At 54.0% G+C, this 18597-nt stretch overlaps 1 protein-coding gene across 3 annotated transcripts; it reads right to left on the reverse strand.

The window, feature by feature from the left end:
• Positions 1–435: 435 nt before the first annotated feature.
• On the reverse strand, positions 436–18303 carry LOC105699085 (BTB/POZ domain-containing protein kctd15-like). Of its 3 annotated transcripts, none has more exons than XM_023433935.1 (5): positions 18098–18303; positions 6678–6764; positions 6261–6464; positions 1774–1979; positions 436–1507 (listed from the first exon to the last, which is right to left on the reverse strand). In XM_023433935.1, exons 2-5 carry the CDS (start codon positions 6704–6706, stop codon positions 1041–1043), a joined length of 906 nt encoding a protein of 301 aa, XP_023289703.1. In that variant the 5' UTR covers positions 6707–6764; positions 18098–18303; the 3' UTR covers positions 436–1040. The 3 variants fall into 3 exon arrangements, with proteins under 3 accessions (XP_023289703.1, XP_012279222.1, XP_023289702.1); XM_012423799.2 differs by having other exon boundaries at positions 6261–6476; XM_023433934.1 differs by lacking the exon at positions 18098–18303 and adding an exon at positions 17339–17388.
• Between the last annotated feature and the right edge of the window lie 294 nt (positions 18304–18597).

Genomic DNA, 18597 nt, shown 5'->3' on the forward strand with positions numbered 1-18597 from the left:
AGGATCCCGGCGCTGGGTAACCCGAGGGGCCCCCTAAAGTCCCCTTCTGCTCTCGGACTTGGCCTAACGGTCTTTTATCCGGGGACTTTGCCGCGGGGCGCCATCTGTGCGGCCATAGATGGAGCCACTGGCGTCGCGGCCCACCGGGAGCGCACCTGTAAGGTTTATGCGATTGTTATGTAAATCCTATGTTGATCCGCTAGTCGTGTGTACGTTCTACGTGCAGGTGGTCCGTCAGGTTCGGCGCGTCCGGAAACGCACTGGTCGCGTCGAGGGACAAGATGGCGGCGAGGATCCGTGGATCTATGAAGAAGCACAAAGCGTATTTCTTTCATCATAAAAATCGCAGATGTCGGCAAGTGGCACCCACGACTCGCCGTTTTCCATTAATTTCTCCATAAATCCAGCGATCCAGAGGATCCTCAGCGGTGAGGTCAACGCAATTATTTATTTCGTTGTTTCGCGGCTCACCGAGTACATAAGAATCGCTACGCGGCGCTTTCCTGGGTATTTACAGTGGGTAGTATGGCGATTTAAATACATAAGTACACCTTAAATAACAGAGTACTGGAGGGTATGATAGCAAGGGGACACGCAGGTCACCGAGCAGCCATTGCCCTGGACAGGAAATTCGTCGATCTTGGTCAGTGCCGGAAGCCAGAAGTGGAAGAGGTCTCCCACCAACGTTCCCGACCCTGAAGACCCCTAGGAAGGCGATGCAACGTCTGCATTTGGGGTATCCTGGGCGTCATCACGGGCGTCATGACCAACCAAAATGCATAATCCCCAAGGGGTCCACTTCCAAACGAGTTCCTGCTGGACTCCGGGTCACCTTTCGCTCCTGGACGTCCCAAAGTAGTCAGACCTGCTGTCCGTTCTAGGTTGGTCTGGTGACCTCCCAAAGTATTTCGACCACCTCTCGGCTGGCCACCCGCGAACAGTATCCACGTAGGACGCAGGAGGCGCCCTCACTCGAAGTCCGAGTCCTGGTGGAGGCGCGGCGACCTGGACGCCTTCCTTGGTGGCGAGGGCGTGTTTCGTCAGGTGTTGACGGACTGCCTAACGAACAGGTACTCCGAGAACTGCTGACCCTCGACGCCGCCCCCGTTGCTGGCCACCACCTGGAAACCTGCGTTCAGCAACCTGGTGATGGCCTGGACGGAGTTGAGCTTGCAGTAGCCGTTCAAGGGGAAGCGTATCACGTGGCGGGCGTCTTGCTGGTGCCAGGCGACGCCCGACCTGGCGTCGATCACCGCCTGCGTGGTCTCGGGGAAGACCTCGTCCAACAGGGCGCGACCACCCGACAACATCACCCGTTCCCCCAGGTCGGGACTGACGTGCAGGGCCACGCATTCGTAGCTCTCCGTACGTTTGTCCAGGTCTCTGTTTGCTGTCCCACCTGACCCCCCGCGACTCATCTGATTGGCTGGAGGACTGGGAGGTGATATCAATCCGGACCCGTTTTTCAGTCGCTCCTTCTTCATCTGCTCGAGCTGCCTACACATTGCTGAAAGAAGAACCAGAAACTCAACGGAGGTTATCGATACGAAATATGTCCCGTGATAAGAAAATCCTGCAATCGAGTGCGGCCTCGAGAAGGGTCAGATCGAGTGAACGAAATGATTTGATATCAACGGCAATTAATTTAAATCGATATGAATTTTTCTTCTCGGCTAAGTAATCGTTCCTTGCGGTTATTACGGGAGAGTATGGGAGTCAGCCGGTACTTTCTAAGTTCAAGGTACGTTAAATGCATAGGTATTAAATCCTTACGTGCGATGTCGAAGTACCGAGCCTCCTCCAACAGCAGGTCGAGGTCGACGAAGTTCTCAGGGATGAGGAGCCGGGAGTTCCTCATGAAGTTCAGGATGTGACGGAACATGCCGCCGTCTCTGTCGATGAAGTAGTGCTGCTTCAGCGAGTCCAGAACGATGGGAATGCTGCCGTTAAACAGTTTGGCGAGCCTCGACTCCGGATACCTGGAAAACCGAGGGAACAATTCTTAGGAGATGGTTAGCGGCGTTTCGCACGGCGTGCTGCCGCTCCGGGCTGCGGTTTATCGTCCCAGGGCCGAGCCAAGTCGGAAGCGCGGGTCGGGGCTGCCGATCGGCGCAGAAAATCCGACCTCGACCGCTCGATCGATCCCTCGGAAACGACGGACAATGCGGCACTTTTGCGGGGAATTCCACTCGGGGAGATTCCACGGACGGGCAGGTGACCGAAACATCGGCACCTGCTCGAATCGCTCGGAGTTACGGCGCGCCTCGAGGCAGGCGGCGCTTCGGCTGCAGCTGCTACTGCCACAAATTTTCCAACGAATCGACTACCATCTACCGACTGTGGTTCGGTAGATAGCTAGATACCTAAATAGGTACCTACCGAACCATCTACTGCCAGGGAAGCCCGATCAAGGACGACACTTGGTACCGGTACCAACGCGAAGACCTGGTCCCACTTCGTCCCCCTGGTGAACTCTTCCCTCCAGGAAGCAGCGTCCCCCGGGTTGACGTTTTCCCCGGATAGAGCGAGGGGACCCAGCAGGGCCCAGCTACCGAGTTTCATTCCCGAGTGTACCCACTCGACACGTGATAATTTATTCACCCAACACCCGTCCATCGAGAGTCCCTGGGGTCGGTCCTTAGGCGGGCCCCTCGACGTCCCGAAACCCTATCCGCGCAATTTGGGCCCCTTTGGGTGGCCAGGCTCGCCTCGACCCAGAAAACGCGAATGGGCCCGCGTGGGTCCCTTTATTACCTTAAACACCTCGAGAGAGACACCCGAGGCAGGGAAGGCGATCCGGGGTCGGAGAAAGCCAGAAGGCTCGCCGGGTCCCGGTCGCTTCTCCTGGCAAGTCGGACACCTCGGGCCCCCCCAGGGTCGTCTTTTTCACCTTTTCACGCCGGCGCACGCAACGATTTGTTACAATCTCGGTGCGGCCGGTTAAGCGAATCCCTTACCGAGAAAGGCAGAGGTGTCGAGCAGTAAAACCGCGATCGCGCCGAGATGGCTCGCAAGGTCGCCGGGAGATCTCACGTTCGTTCGGGTCCGTCCGCGGAAACCGTGACCCAACTTAAGCACGTCCATCAAAATTCTCTTCCTTAACCCCTTAACGCGCGACTACGTATTCGACTGGGTTCTTCGAGTCCTGACGAATACTTGGCCTTTGGTACGAACTTCCAGAGATTCTCCCGTCACGATGCCAAACGATTCCCAATATCGAATTTCTACGGGAAGGGTTAAAACCCCCTTTGGAGTAAAAAACGAGGGCCAGTCTCAAGGGAGTTCCTCTCGCTTCGACTCGAGTGCGGGCCCGGGCCCACCCACCTTTCCCATATCTCCTGCCTCGCGGTCGGGCCGGTGCAACAAAGTTGCAGGGCCGTTGCCAGAGGGTGGGATAAAAAAATTCGCGGTATCGCGTGCGCTACCGTAGCCCAAGGTCGTTCCCTGGGCAAGCGCGCGTCAGTTTGCATGCGGCGGAGACGCAAGTGCGGCAAAGAGGCCGCGTCAGCGGGGCAAAAGGGAGCGCTGGTCCACGGGGAGCGACCGAGAGAGACGGGGCTAGGGGGAAAAAAAGAGAGAAACTCATTATACCTCGGTGCGTTATGGCACAACGAGGAATACCCGGGGCAAGTTCCCATACCTTCCCTCGCGATAACATATAATAACGCCCGCGCGCCCGGGGGCGCTCAACTTCCACGGGAGGGCGAGAGAGAGGAGACGCGGCCGTGGGAGAAGGAGGGGAGGTGGAGGAGAGGAAAAGAGAGAGAGAGAGAGAGAGGAGCGCACACCTCGCGGGGACCCAGGAGGTGGATGCACGACGGTGCCCGGTATATAGGTGGGTCAGTTAAAAAGCGAGAAAGCGAGGAAGCGAGCGAGACCGCGAGGAAGAGAGGGACGCCCAGGGTGGAGGGGCCAAGGGGGGACGGAGGGGGATAGAAGGGGCAGGAAGGGGCAGGAGAAAAGGAACGACGAGGAAACGGCACCGGGGGCGGAGGACGAGAGCCGTGATTACCGCGGGGCATCCCGGGCCCCCGTCCGGGGTCCGATCCCGGGTCAGATCCGCTCGCTATGGGAAAACGCTAAACGATCGGCTCACATCACTCCCGATATTCCTGCTCTCCTTTCGTCCATACGAGGGAGACGGGCACGCGCGTCTACGTGCATCCTCCTCGCGGCCTTGGTCGGGGCCTTTGGCAAATTACAGCCCGGACGTGCCGGGCACGGGCCCTTCGGGGACTACGTGCCGCACCAGGACCTGGACGACGTCGGGAGATGTCGGAAGGTGTCGGACGTTGTTGGAGGATATTGGATAAAGTGAACGGGGACCGAGAGGACTCGGAGGTCGAAGCGTAACTCCCGGAGGAAGGTCCCGAGGAATACCGATTCCGGGTGGATAAGTGCCCAGGACGCGTCCCTCGTCCCCTTTTCGGAACCACCTCCGGCGGCGGCTGCCTCGCTCCCGGTCGGATTTATGCGCTCGTGACAACCGAACGGGTCAAACGCGTGCACGAGTTACGGTTTCGCTGAAACGCCCCATCGGGACGCAGGGGAGTGTCGGAGAAAGGCCCTCGCGGAATCGGGGGACGTTTAAGTACAATCTCGGTGGACGAGGCGTTGGCGAAATCAGCCCCGGGTGACGCCGCCCGTTCGACTCGACGAAACCTCGTACGCGAAGACAGGCCTCCTGGGAAATGGCACTTATATGTCGGCTCTACTCGCAGGGCCAGGGATTCGGTACCCGCGAAGAGATCCCCCGGCTTCCAGGTGAGACACCGAGAAGGACGGTCTCACTCCAGAGGACGCCACGAAAGTCCAGGACAACCCCAAACCGGGACCAGGCGCCAGGTCTTCCTCCCTCCCGCCGACCCCTTATCGCGCCTCGTCGGGACCTAGGGTCAACATTGCGGAATCGAATTGCGCAAATTGCGGCCCGAGAGCCCGCCGACGGCCTCGAGTGACACCGTTCCCTGGCCGCGGTCTGTCCGCGAGTTCCTCGCCGGCCAGGGCGCACGCGCGGCCGATAGAATCTGGAATGCGATCCGCGGAGTTACTTTCAACAAAACAATAAGGTCAACAGCATGTAATGAGGGAGGAAGGCGCAACGGAGCATGACTCGGAGCGGTCGTTGCGGCCGGCAAGGCAGCTCTCCAAGGACCGACGCGGACGCCTTTCCGCGCGACACGTTCCGCGATATCGCGGCCGCTCGATATATATCTCGATAGGCCGATTGGCCGGCAATCAACGAACGGGCCGATCGATCGCCGACCCCCGATCGACCGGCTAGAGGGACGTGGCCAATCCGCAACAGGTGCCCCGCAGCGGATCGGACGCCGCCACCTTGCGCGTCTCCTGGCGGCGGAGCGTCTCCGAGCTCTCTTTTATTCCTCGACGGTCGTTCTCGAATTCCTCAGATTTAATATTGACCCAAAAGGTGTCGATCGGCCACGGTTCCGCTGCGGATCTTGTAAACGCCTCCTCGTCGATAGACGACCGGGGAAAACGGCCGCGATTATCCGGAATCAGGTATCAACAACGACGGATCGCAATTTTCGCCCGGTTAATGGCGCCGACGACAGCCACGCGGAATGGCCGTCGTTTAATCTCCGAATTCACGGGCAATTTCCTCCGGGATGACGACGCCGATGACGCCGTCCTCGGAGAGGGGAAATTATTCGAAATTGCGACCTCCGCCTTCCGACGAAACGGCGAGTTCGGAACGGCGCTCCGATGAAATGGGAAAAAGAAAAAGAGTACATCGAATATAAAATTTCGAGTCGATGTCTCTACATGCAGGGAAGACAAAGACGTAATTCCGGATAAAAGAGTGTCAGTCCGCACTCATCGAGTGTACCTTGAAAGATCCCTCCCAGGAGCGCTAATTAAACCTATAAAGACATTACGATCGCAGGAACGATCCCAGGCAAAATCTCTCTTGAAAAAAAAAAAAAAAAAAAGATAATAAATTCTTCATAAAGTACGGAAATGAAATAAAATGTAGGATCGGCTCGAAGGCGATGTTAATCCGGAATTGCGGCCGTCGTCGGCACTCTTCGAGGATATACCCTGGCGTATCCCCACCAGGAACGGCGATACCAAGGCGGATATTAAATTTTACCACGTAGACCGTCTCCCGCGGGAGTAATCCGCGGATTTACCCTACCGGATTTACTGCACGGATGGATTCATCGAGGTAACGGTACCGGCGACATATCCCACTCCGCGAGTACCCGGACGATAAATCGGCTCGGCTCGGTACTCACTTGGTGAGGGTCTCCAAGGAGGAGGTGTATATCGTCCCGCCGACGTCTATGTGCACCGGGGCCGTGTAACGGGAGGCCGCCGCGACGCAGGGGATGCCCGTCATCTTCTGGTTGTAGGCCGGAGGCGCTGGCGCCGGCGGGGTCGGCGAAGAGGAGTTCGACATCGTCGGCGATGTCGCTGGCGAGCTGCTTGGCGATAGCAATCTGACAGAGATACTTTCAACATTAGCCGCCATTAGGTCGGTCCTTGTCAGCGAGATACCCGAAATTTCAGAAGAGGACCCTTCCCCCTGTTCGCCCTGAGCGCGAAGGAAGCGGTCCTCGATATTCGTCATAGTTGTCGCGGACAATTGACAAGGGAGAAGTAATCCCGAGTCTGGACTAATTGTTCCTAGGTGGAAGAAAAGTGATTCTCACCTCATCTTAATTTGAGCGCTAGGGAACATATTGCGTTGGGTCGTCAGCTCGGTCTTCGCCTCCTTACCGTCGGCCTCACATTTCCGCCTGCAATCAGACGTCGTCGGAAACACTTCAGTATTACATTTAACATACCCGGCGCGCACTTTATATGCAACGAGCCCGTCCTACACGTACCCCGGCGCATCCTACGCGCGTCCAATACCACGCGATCACGACCTAACGCCTCTCAGCGATCCCTCCCCATCCTGGGGAACATCCTCACCTATTCCCCGAGCTCACCTCGTGTCACTTATTTTTGCCCCTCGATCGAATCCCCCCCCACGCGTTACTCTGTTGCAATACCGTAAGCCCCTGCAAGTCCCGAGACATATAAATCGAAATAAATCCGTATTAATCGTCCCGCGCTGCGGTTCGGATAAAATTGCGCTGCGTGTCGATAAAATTTCTCCCCGGGTTATCAGGGATTGCGGGATCGCGATTAAAATCTCTACCCGTCCAGGTAGGACGGAAGACTCGCGTGGACAATTATCCGGGAACGTGGGAAGGGAGATATACGTGGATAAAAAAAGCCTCCGCTGTTGCATCTTCGAGACTACCGGTTGCACCTCGGACCCTGAAGAGCCCAAGATATTAACCCGCCGCTCGCCCACGTATGCAGATCTTCGCTGGATATCTCAAATACGTCGTAAACGTCCGAAAGACATCCCCGACTCTCCCGGGATATCTCTTCGAGGCCTTTCTGCCGTGGCATTTAAATTGCACACGGCGAGTTACGATTCCCGGGAGGATCGTTACTTTTTCAATGTGCACACTTTGTGCGACGATGACGCGACCCTCCTCCGGGCTTACTGCCGGCTTTTCGCTTTTTTACCCCTCCGTATTGTTTACGGGAACTTGGCCTGTCTGGCTGATAAATATTTATAAGATTAGCCCCCCGCCGGTGGACTTTAACGGCCGGCGCGTCTTGCAAGTGCAAGCGGCGATTCCCCGGATGCACCGCCGAGATGCAACTGGCAAATTGTTTCCGTTTACCTGGTTCCGTCTTTTTCTTTCACCGGTATACCGAAGTCTCTGGATGACATCCTCCCTGCCCTCGCTTAAAATGGACGCCTTGGCATTTAATTCGGCGACGGGCGGACCCACACGTAGATTAAAAAAACGCGGTAGAAAAAAAAAAATATATATATATATACATAAAAAAGGCCCAACGAAAGGAACCATCCCATGCCGATTCGCGCTCGCTCCCGCGGCGTTCCGGGCGGCGATTCTTTTTTTTCTCTCTCTCTCTCCAGAATTTGCATATTCCTGAAAGTGGCCAGGGATTATATTTATTGCCCCGGGAGCGCGCGCGCGGCGCGCCGGGGAAAAGTGCATAAATAAAATTGCACGACGGGCCCGCGGTGAAAGTCGAGCCTATTTCGTAACCTCGAATCCTTAGGTCCCGTCCGGGCGATTTTCCCCATTGGCTCGATCGGGAGGATCGAACCAGGAGAGAGGAAAATAATAATACAAAATGAGGAAAAAAAAAAAAAAGAAAGAAATTCGACGCTATCGTCTCGAGTCCTCATGAACGATGGGCCCGAAATCGGGGCCCTTCGGGGGCCGCCCGCGACCCCGCGCCGCCCTCCGGTATTATCCGCATTTAAATAATATCCGCGGTGCGGCAAAGCGCGGCATTTTCGAATTTGCATTCACACACGAGTGGCCCGGGGCGGCGAGTGTCCTCAGACCGGGGCGTCGGTTCCTACCATTACGGAATGCGACTTGGCCGGGCCCGAATATAGGCGGTCCGCGTGTGGGTTCGGCATACGCGAAAAAGGACCTACACGTGTATGCAGGCCCGAGAGCCTATACAAGGCGCGCGCATGCGCACTCGAGGGCCCGCGGCCGCGTCTACCTGGTCCAGGCTCAGCCTCCGGGGGCCGTGCACTCCGGCCCCCTCGCTCGCCCGTCACGGCCGCTGCGGCCGCTGCGGCCACCGTTACCGCCTCCGCGACGTGGGTATACGTGGACTAACGTGCGCGGAAATCGTGCACTTTTCCAGGGAAATGGAGCAACGGATGGAAAAGCACGGAAATCGTGCAAGTTTACGTTGAAATGCGGCGATAGATGGAAAAACACGGAAATCGTGCACTTTTACGTTGAAATGCGGTAATAGATGGAAAAGCACGGAAATCGTGCACTTTTACATGGGGAAATGGGATTCTTAAAATATTGACATGTTCATTTATACATTCATTTAATCGTCTATTTATTAAAAAATATTTTGGCACTCCTAAAAAATAGTTGCCTAATTATCCATTAGGCACTCTTAAAAATTCCGCTAAATAGCCTCTTTATACCATACTCGTTGAATTCATCTAAAACGTTCAATCGTTAATTTAGTATTTGTTTGCAGTATTCGCAATGCGCGAATGATTAAACAATAAATTTTTTAGGAGCACTCCTGGATGCAGGGAAGTGGAAAAATGGCTGCGGAAAAATTGTTACGAGGGAAGGAGGGACGTTAATATTTTTCGGAGGCGACGCAGGCCCCGAGTGCAACGGCGACCCGCGCCGCGACGAGAGCCGCGTGCATTCTGCATCTCCTGCGGCGATCGGAAGAGAGAGAACCAGTCTTATAGTGGTGAAAATAATGGCCGAGCTAAGCCCTTCGTCTTGGCTTGACAGAACTTTCGGACGCCTCGCGCGTTTCGCGTCCCCGGCCGAGAGCCACCCGGGAACCTGGCCCGAGGCTGCGGATGGGACGCGGCCGGGGACGGGTAGGTCCGATGCACTTCTTCGGGATGCCCTCGGAGATGCATCGGAGTAACGAGACTGCAGGATCTTACGGTACCGTGAAGAGTCTCCAGGAATTTCGTCAAGAAATTCCCCGGGTGGATCGGTACCGAGAAGTGGAGAAATGACGGACACGGTCGAATCGAAGAAGAAGAGGAAAAAGAACGGAACGGCGCCCCGAATGACATCCCGGGAAGGATATCAGAGAATACGTCGAGGAGGTACGCCATTGGCGTCGATCTCCGAGGAACGGCGCAAAACCGCGTGGGCGAGCCAGAAGAGGAGCCCGAAGAGGAGCTGCCCCGAGGGAGAGCGCAAGGCGATAAATACTTGTCACTTCGTTCCCGGGTTTGATTCGACGTCCCCAAGTCCTAAGCGAATCCTTTACCGATATCGCTACCTGTCCCACACCCGAGTACACCGGTGCACGCACGAATGCACCGACCCCTCTCCACCTCCTGCGGTACCCAGCAAAACCCCCTCTCCTCCCTTCGAATTAAAATAAAAAACCCTAAAAAATAAAACATCCAACCTAAACGCTTTCTAATCCTCCTTCCTCGCCTACCTCGCTCTACCTCGCGCCAAGTGCACCGACGCCCCTCCGTTTCATCGACCCCCTTTTTATCGATACTTCCAATGTCCCATTCCTTCGGTGTCTCCCCTCTTATTTGAAATCATCTAAAACTCGCATTATCGGTTTTCAATATCAAGGGACGTGATATCGGTGCCCGATAACGTGGGCGCGGTGGTGGAGGCCATTTATATTCGCTTTAAAACCGATCCCGCCGTCGAAGGGCCTTAATGGCGCGTAAAGGCGAGGTGCTCTTTGTTTATCGACCGGCGCTGTAAAACGCGGAATGACTTCATTGTCAGTGCGTGGTAGGCAGCGCGAACTGACAGCGGGACTATAAACCTAACGAGTCATCTCCGCGGGTCGACTACCGGGGCCTCATTAAGTCTCTATCGCAAGAGTCATCGGCTGCTCCCACTTTTGTGCCGTCTCGAGCCCCGGCAAGACTCTAACTCTCGTCGAGAAACGTCGTTACGACGTTCCTCCCGGTCGCACGCGGGCACTCCCCGATGCACTTGCAAAAATTACACACCTTAGCGTGCACTTGCTCTGTCCCGCTCTAAAGTCCGCCGGGTGGAGGTTACGCGATATCGAGGAAAGTTCACCTGCATCGCGTCGGGATTTCTGCACCGAAGGAAGGAATAAAAAAAAAAATTAGGGAGAGGGAGAGATTAGAAATTAATTACGGCAATCGAGATATTCCTTGTCGATGAAATCCCTTAATCGAGAAATAAATATTTAGCTAATTGAAGTGCTATACTTTGGCGCCGTTCGTATGTGCATTTTAAAATGTATCTGGCGCGAGACTCTACCTTCCCTCACTTTTTCACTTTAGTCGCATGTGGTGGACGTATTAATGGGTTGTATCATTTTTCTTTTTTTTTTTTTATGAAACGGGGCAATTGACTCAGTAGGTGATATAGGAGAAACGGTTGCAGAAAAGAGTTTCTCAATTTCCAATACTTGATTCTCCGCAATATACGCGCCGGATGTAATTTAGCAAAATTGCATCGCCCTTGTTTCTCATTTTAATTTCCCCGGTTTCACCGGAGGCTCGTAAATCCTCGAAATTTTATCGGCGCGCCGAAATGAAGGATTTTACGATCCGCGGAAAGATGGCGGCCGGAGGAGGGCCCGCACGCGGAACGCGTGCGCTCTCGCTAAACCGCCCCATAAAGTCGCCTTTAATGGACCCCATGAAACGCGGTTTCCGCAGGTTCCACCGCGGCACACCCTCGCGGAATAAGAGGCATTGCCCGTTATAGGGACGCACACGAGTGGGATTTATTATTCCGCGTGCAATTCCGCACGCGCGGGCCCTTATTGCGGCGAATTAAAGCCCTGATTTCCGCGGTGGTCCCGGAGAGAGAAAGAGCGGTCCTGCACGGCCGAATTTAATGCACTCGCCAAATTGCCGCGGTCGCCGCTTTGCGGTTTACGGCGGTAAAGACAGCACGAGTCGGCGTAAACCCGACTAACATCGGTAATAAAATATCTCCATTCGGTTTATTAATCATTCATAAACGAAGGAATCTCACAAATCCCACCGCAAAGAGAAGCCCCGCCAACCCTACCCGCCGACGATCCGCATAAATGATAAAATCGCCCCCCAAGTGAATTAATATTAATTTCCAAGTGAATTAACATACTTGTTGTGCGTTGTGTGAAATAACATACAATACTTGTTGTAAGCACCTCGAGATAAAAATTCCATTTAACCAAAGAAATATTTCCTTTCCCTTAATATCCTCTCAAAACCGACACAACACGGATAAGTCTGAAGAGCGTTAAATTTTCCATCTCAAAGTGCATCTTTTTAAATACAAGGAAAATGTACACGGCAAGTACTTGTAGGGTAACCTAACATGACGCGTAGAAATTAGTAGTCTGAAAATATCGATATATCTTGGATATATCGATAGTCCCCCATCGGCGCTTACATCTCGAGGAAGCACGCTTATCCCTCACGAACGTTGATATACCTCGCGCATATCGACATATCGATATCGCGCACACGCGACATACCCCTCGCCTACCTCGGAGGCGTGCAACGGACAATTCCCAAGTAACATAAAACAATATAGTCAAGACCCCATGGATATTCCTGGCGCAAAGCGAGGTCCGTCGCGCGTGCCGACCGGTTTCTCCTCCGCGTTCGCGCACGCCACCTATCGCATCAACGCGCGCCGACTATTATACCGTAACTCCGGTACACCGACTATTATACACAGATGCAAGTACGGTAGTCAGGATTTATCGATGGCACCGCGTGTCCCTTGCGCCAAGCCGGTCCGTCCTTTGGGACGAAACGCTCAGGGCGTGTTAGTCCTCTGTCGGCCGATGGACGCGAGCTTTTTACCTCGTTACCTCCCTCGTTAGCGAATTACGCACATCACACGTGTCACCAGGTCGAGATATACCGGGAAGCCCGGATAAGGCATCCTGGGTGCATCCTGGGTGCATCCTCGATGCATCCCGCGGCAGGACGAATCGGCGACGACTCCTGGGAGCGCGTATCGGATTATCCCGTTTGCATTGTACCTCCCCAGGTAAACAGGAGATTCGAGTACTTAGTTTGCATAACCCGGTTCGAGGAGAGGACGTCAACGGGATCGTCGAGGAGGAATCGGTGCACATCCTAGTCGCAGCCATGCAACTTGATAAGCACTCCCGGTGCACTGGGGGGGAACTTCTTAATCCCAGGTAGCACAAAAGACGTAGACGAAACCGAGTTTCCCCTTACACCCTAAGGTTACGATTGCTAATTGAATTTAATCCCGAAATTAATAACACCCTTCCTCCAGTCGGAGATACCTAAGATAACAATTTTTTTTCCCTTTCATCTCCTTTACGAAGTACGGGCATTGGGTGCATTTTCCACGTGGCAGTGTTTCATTCATTTATTTTCCTTTGATTTCCCAGGGCTCGTTTCCGGTCTCGAGTCGCAGGACGCGGGGATATCCGGAATTTCGCTAAATCGATCCCAGGAGCGGCTCGCATCCGGTGATGTTTCTCGGGTATATGTACTCGAGGATGATTTATCGATTCCCCTAGGAATCTCGAACGGCGGCGACGGGATGACGAATGGCCGTCGGACACGCTTTTAAGTGGCCACCGGGTATGCTTTATTGGCGAAAGCGTGCAGTCTCATTGCACACGGGCGCGTGCAGTTGCAGTTGCTGTTGTAAGCCGACCGCCAGGCTGGTGGGTACACGAGTCGACCAATAAATTCCCTCTTTCCGGTCATTTTCATACCTCCTTCGCGTCGCGGGACGCTTGACATTCCTGCGTGGCAAAGCCGGTGCAAAAGTGGGCTCGGTTTCCCCCAAGATCGAAATCCAGGCCCGACACTTGCCTCTATTCACCGGCAATTGATCGTCCACTTCCGTCATTTACCTCGAGGAATATTCCTCGCTTCCGTGTATCCCTTAATAGCCCGTGCGAAATATTGCAAAATTCTGCAGAAATGCAGGTGCGCCGAGCAGGCGCCAATCGCGTGTCTTAAATCCGTACCGTCGACAAAGCCCACGCAAAGTGCGTGGGTAACGACTCGTTAGACATGCACGAGTCGATCGAGGTGCAATACGATCGTAAAGAATGCGGTATCGCGGTGCACACCCGTGCCTGCACATGCACCGGCGCATTACCTAGGAGCGCTTAATATAAATGTCATTTCAATTATTAAGTTTCACGCTAAGAAACGCTTTACATTGAGTTTCGAGTAAACGGGATAAGTCCGTAATTCCAACGAAGGGAAAGAAAAGGAAAGAAAATTATGCTCTTCCGGTACCGTCGCGGTGGATGCACCTCGCGCGTGGATTAAACCAGAGCGAGAGGAGATCGGATTAAGTCTGAGGTAAACAGGGTAATTCTATAATTTCGCGGGTAAAAAAAAAAAGGGTAAAAGAGAAGATAAAGTATCGTACTCTCCCGTGAATTTGAAATTCGGGATCAGCGCGTTGCATGCATCTCGTCCGCGGGTTAAACCGGCGCGAGGCGCGAGCGGATTAAACGCGCTGCATGTAATGCACCGAGAGAGAATGTGCGTACAAGAGGAGGGAGGGGTGTTGCTCGGTGCACACCCGTGTCTACATACCGACATTATAACGTTATATATACGGTATGCGTTATAGGTAGAGCCGGTTGTGGCGCTTGGAGAAGGCACACCCGACACGCGCCAATGCATGTCTTGCTCCATTTCATCCTCGCCCGTGCCCGCCACTTACTTCACTTACTTCACTTACTTCACCTACTTACCAGCGAGACAGAATTTCCTTGCCTCGCAAGAGTCGGGCCCGGCCGTTTCGAATTCGCGCCGCGATCGCGATACCCCGGATACCAAGTGCTCGCGCTTATCAGCGCAATAAGGGTAAAAAAATTCCGCGGGAAAGGAAAAATTACGAAACATTTCGGCGAAAAAAAAAAGGAAGAAAATAATCCTTAAAAAACCCGTAGAATTTCGAAATCCCGCCAACCCTGTGGAGCGTCCTCAGGGCCGTTCCTGTTCTCCCTTTCGAGGTAGAACGAGGTAAATTTTTTTTTCCCTTGTGTGGGGGGTCGAAAGGTCCCGGAAATTGATTTGGCACTTTTTGCTCCTGATATTTCCCAGATTGCTTCCGACGGAGGAGAGTCGAGATCGGTACAGGATCGATCGGCCGGGGGGGCGGGGGGAGGGTTCCGATCCGATTTCTGAATCCTCGACGGGGTTTGTTAGCCGAAACAAAATATTTACTGGGAAATTTCGCCCTGGGCCGACGGGGGTCGGGAAGGGGGTCGCGGGGCACGGGGGGCACGGGGGTTCATGAATAATTTTGGTCCGCGGGAGACTCGTCAGCCGTAGGTTATGTGCCCGGGGCGGACGTTCTAATTACGGGCAACTGCAGAGCGTCGTTGCGCGCCCCGGGCGTCTCCTCCGGCGATTCGCGAACCCCTCTTCAGCACCCTGCTTCGGCAAACTACCCCTCCCTGCCCCCTCCCTCCTCTTTCCGTTCTGTGCCCTGCCTATACAGAGGATCCCCGTCCTGTAGCCGGGCGAGACCGAAGCCTCGACCAGAGTTTTGGCGAGCCGCCGCGTTTGCCGAGCTTTCCGTCAATACGCTTTTTTCCGCCAAGTGCTTCCCGCGGGAGGAAGCGAAACCGCGATGTGTCCACCCTCTGGTGGGACACCGTCCCCCGATATTCCCAATTTTGCGTCTTCGATTTATTGCTACCTCGATGATTAAGGAATGACGACGGGGTGCGGTGCCCGGTTAGGATTTTCGAACCGCACCGCCGTACGAGTGCAACCTCGAAAGTACCTCGTTGCACATGCACTCGCTCGGGGAGCGGTACATTAACCGGCGGTAATTATTTAAGATAGGCGCCTCTAACGAACCGGAACGCCTACTATATCCAGGCTTTCAGAGATTGGATGCGGACAAGGAGCGTGTCGCGGTCTTCCCGCGCCGGACCCCCCGCGAACCCCTCGCCGAGTCTCTCGAATGGCCGCTGCATCCCGTTCTTCCTTTTCTAACGTCTTCCGGCCCCGATCTATTCATAGGCAGAGGATAGCGGGACTCGAATTCTTACTTACAGCAGTTCCTGCGCCCTCGATCGCCGGATCGATCCCGATCGAGTTGCATAGGCGATATCGGCCGATCGGTGCAGGCACTACTACCACTTGCGGCTGCACATCGCCCTCCGATAGAAATGAAAAATCGCCCCTAATTTACGAGGGAGTCTAAGTGAAAATTCGCAATCGAGTTTCGGGACCTATCGATCGACTCGATATCGATCTACGCTGAATTTTCAGTGATTTCCGTACCGCATCTCCGGAGTAGTCCGAGGGATCCGATCGGGTGAAATCACGGGTCGACGGCGAATCGAGAGATCGATCTCGAGCCGATCCGCGGCCGGCGGCGAATCGCTGATCGTCCGCGGTAATTCCGCGCGGAACGACCGCAGGCCGCGATTGTCCACGTGAAAGTCCGAGCCGGCGAGCGCGTCTACTCCCCTTTTTCCTTCGGCCGATTTTTAACGGAAGGACGCGAATCTCGATTGGCTTTTACAATGACCGTGGGAGAGAGAGGGGAGACATAAAAAAAATAACAATAAAAAAGGAAGAATGAAAGAGAAAAGGAAAAAGAAGACCGACCCGCCATTTCCTACGAGAAACGCGCGCAATCCGCACCGAATGTAAAAAGGCAAGGGAAAAGGGAACCGCCCTCGTAAGCCGATTTGCCGGTATTTTACATTTTTGTATACCTCTCCCCGTTAAGTAAATAATCTTTCCCTCGTTCCGTAAAAGGGACTGAAAAGGCGGAAAACGGAATGGAACCAGAAAATGTCGCGAACGCGGCGATTTCTCTCGCGAGTTATTCCCTCCCCGGTAAAAGGTAACCGCGTTGATTAACCAAGTCGATTAAGGGGTAATTGTTTAATCTGTCCGGCATTTGCGAAGTACACGCGGCCCGAATGGCCTTCGATTCGGCGAAGTAAAGAGAGGAAAAACTTAAACGGGGCATTAGCCCGTGCATTGAGGCACTCCGGAGTATTATTCGCCATTCGGTACCGAGCGGCGGAATTATTCAGATATGTAACTACGCGCACTCGGTTTAACCGCGTCCATTCCGCGGCTAAAGAGCCTCTCTGGTTTGTAATCAAATTCTGATATAGCAATCAGTTAAACCGCGTCGGTCTTGGCGCAATGTGAATCAATTTGCCGGTACCTTGGATTCGTCCGCGCGTGACCGCGGTACGTACACCGGTCCCCATACTTACGGAATATTTAATCTTCATTAACCGCAACCATGGGACCCCATCTAATTGTTCCAAAAAATTCCGGAATACGCCCTGAACTCGGAGAAAAAAATTAAAATTCAGAAAACGAGGCCCAGGGATTTTTTACGGAATTAATTCTGGCAGAAGGGTCGATCCCAAGAGACGCAAGTCGGCGCGCATTGCAGGGACAAGGTAAAAGACTAATTACATAGAGGGGGCAGGGATGCGCAATAAATCTATGACTAACGAAGTCAGAGACAGAGAGGAAAGTGAGCGACGAGACGGGAAGGGGGGGGGGGACGGAAAGCCGAGCAATTAAGCCGCGACTGTAAATTCTGCGACACTGGTAATTGCGATGCACCGATGCACCGATGCACCGATCGCAGCGACTTGCAAATGCAAACGACATCGTCTTGTTAGTTGACCGATTTCACATGCGCGTTTTGCCCCCCCTCTCGATCCCTAGATCGCATGCAACGAGAGTAAGTGCACTCGGACACTCGCCGCACCGGCGTGCATACTTCTCGTACTAGATGTAAGCACTCGTTACCCGCTTTCGATTCTGGGATTTAACGATTCCCGTGACGTCACGTCGTACGTTTTCCCGGGGACGTATCTTATCCTGTCGTGTACTCGCCTTACCGGGACGAGGCTTGACGTGCAACTGCCAACGCAATCGCCGTTTCCTCATTTACATGCGCCGACAATCAAGAGTGTACCGAAGTCATGACAGCACTTGTCCGAAGCGGGGATAGCACGCTACATGGAGGCTTAAAGCGGATGGACTCGAACGAATTCCGCTGGACATGTTAAAAAATTCAATGGACATGTAATTACCCATTCCTTGATTACCCCCACCCCGAAGATGCGACACGAAGCGGCTCTTAATACCCGAAGACCAAATTAAATCCGAAATTCATATCTCTCACCTGGGACTTAAACCATCGCGGCGTTTACGCATCCCGATCCCCTATGAAGATAATAAAATTATTATTTAACGATTAACAAATAATTCCGGAAATATTAGATTTTACTGGAAGTACCTTCCCCGTGTACCGGTGTCTATAATGAGAGGTGCATACATGGCCTGAGGTGGAGCTAAAATTTAATTACGTTAAATTGAAGTTAATTTATGCGGTTATAATTATTACGTCGTTTAACAATAATTAATAGTACCGTAAGAATTACAGATTACTGGAAGTACCTTTCCGGGTACCCGTGCCCATAAGAGGTTATGACGGTTCGAGGTCAACTAAAATGAATTATGGTGTTTATTCATCCCGCAGTCGAGTCTTTAGGGAGAACTCACCGCTTCTGGCACGTGGGCTCCAGGTTGACGGTTCGGGCGTCCACGGCTCGAGTCCAGAGCTCTGCGAGCGAATCGCACGGGGTTCCCGAGGGAGGCACGCGTCCTTGTTCACTGGGCAGCGCTCCAGAGGGCGGCCGGCTGCTCGCGGGCGCCGCGCGTGTCAGCCACGTGGTCTTGTCGCGTGCGCGAACCGCACGAGATGTGCGCGCTCCGGCGGTCGGAGAGAAACTGCGCGGCGCTCGGCGAGCGCGCAGTCTCGCGCTCTCGGCGGCCGCGGGTCGCGCGCGCCCTCGGGCGAGGGGCTGGCAACCTCGCCTCGGGCAGGGATGGGTTTGTCTTCCCTCGGGACATTCCGCTCCTCCATCAAAGGGCCCGATTGGAATCTCCGGGAGATGGGCGCCGAACTCTAATTTTCAGAAAATTCTTCAAATACGACCTCGCTCGGATGCCTGGAATTTTCGACCGGTCTCCCTTCACGATCTAATTTGGATATTGGTAAT

Source organism: Orussus abietinus, unplaced genomic scaffold, assembly GCF_000612105.2.
Source record: "Orussus abietinus isolate OABI.00-Male unplaced genomic scaffold, Oabi_2.0 scaffold3, whole genome shotgun sequence".
In the NCBI taxonomy this organism is placed as follows: Eukaryota; Metazoa; Arthropoda; class Insecta; order Hymenoptera; family Orussidae; genus Orussus; species Orussus abietinus.

Excerpts from the sequence above, each read along its gene's own strand:
- LOC105699085 (XM_012423799.2), bottom strand. The coding sequence starts at position 6,706 with ATGTTCCCTAGCGCTCAAATTAAGATGAG. Across the intron at positions 1,980-6,260 it reads TCCTTGGAGACCCTCACCAA|GTATCCGGAGTCGAGGCTCG; the intron begins GTGAGTACCGAG and ends TCGGTTTTCCAG. Across the intron at positions 1,508-1,773 it reads TCGGTACTTCGACATCGCAC|CAATGTGTAGGCAGCTCGAG; the intron begins GTAAGGATTTAA and ends TTCTTCTTTCAG.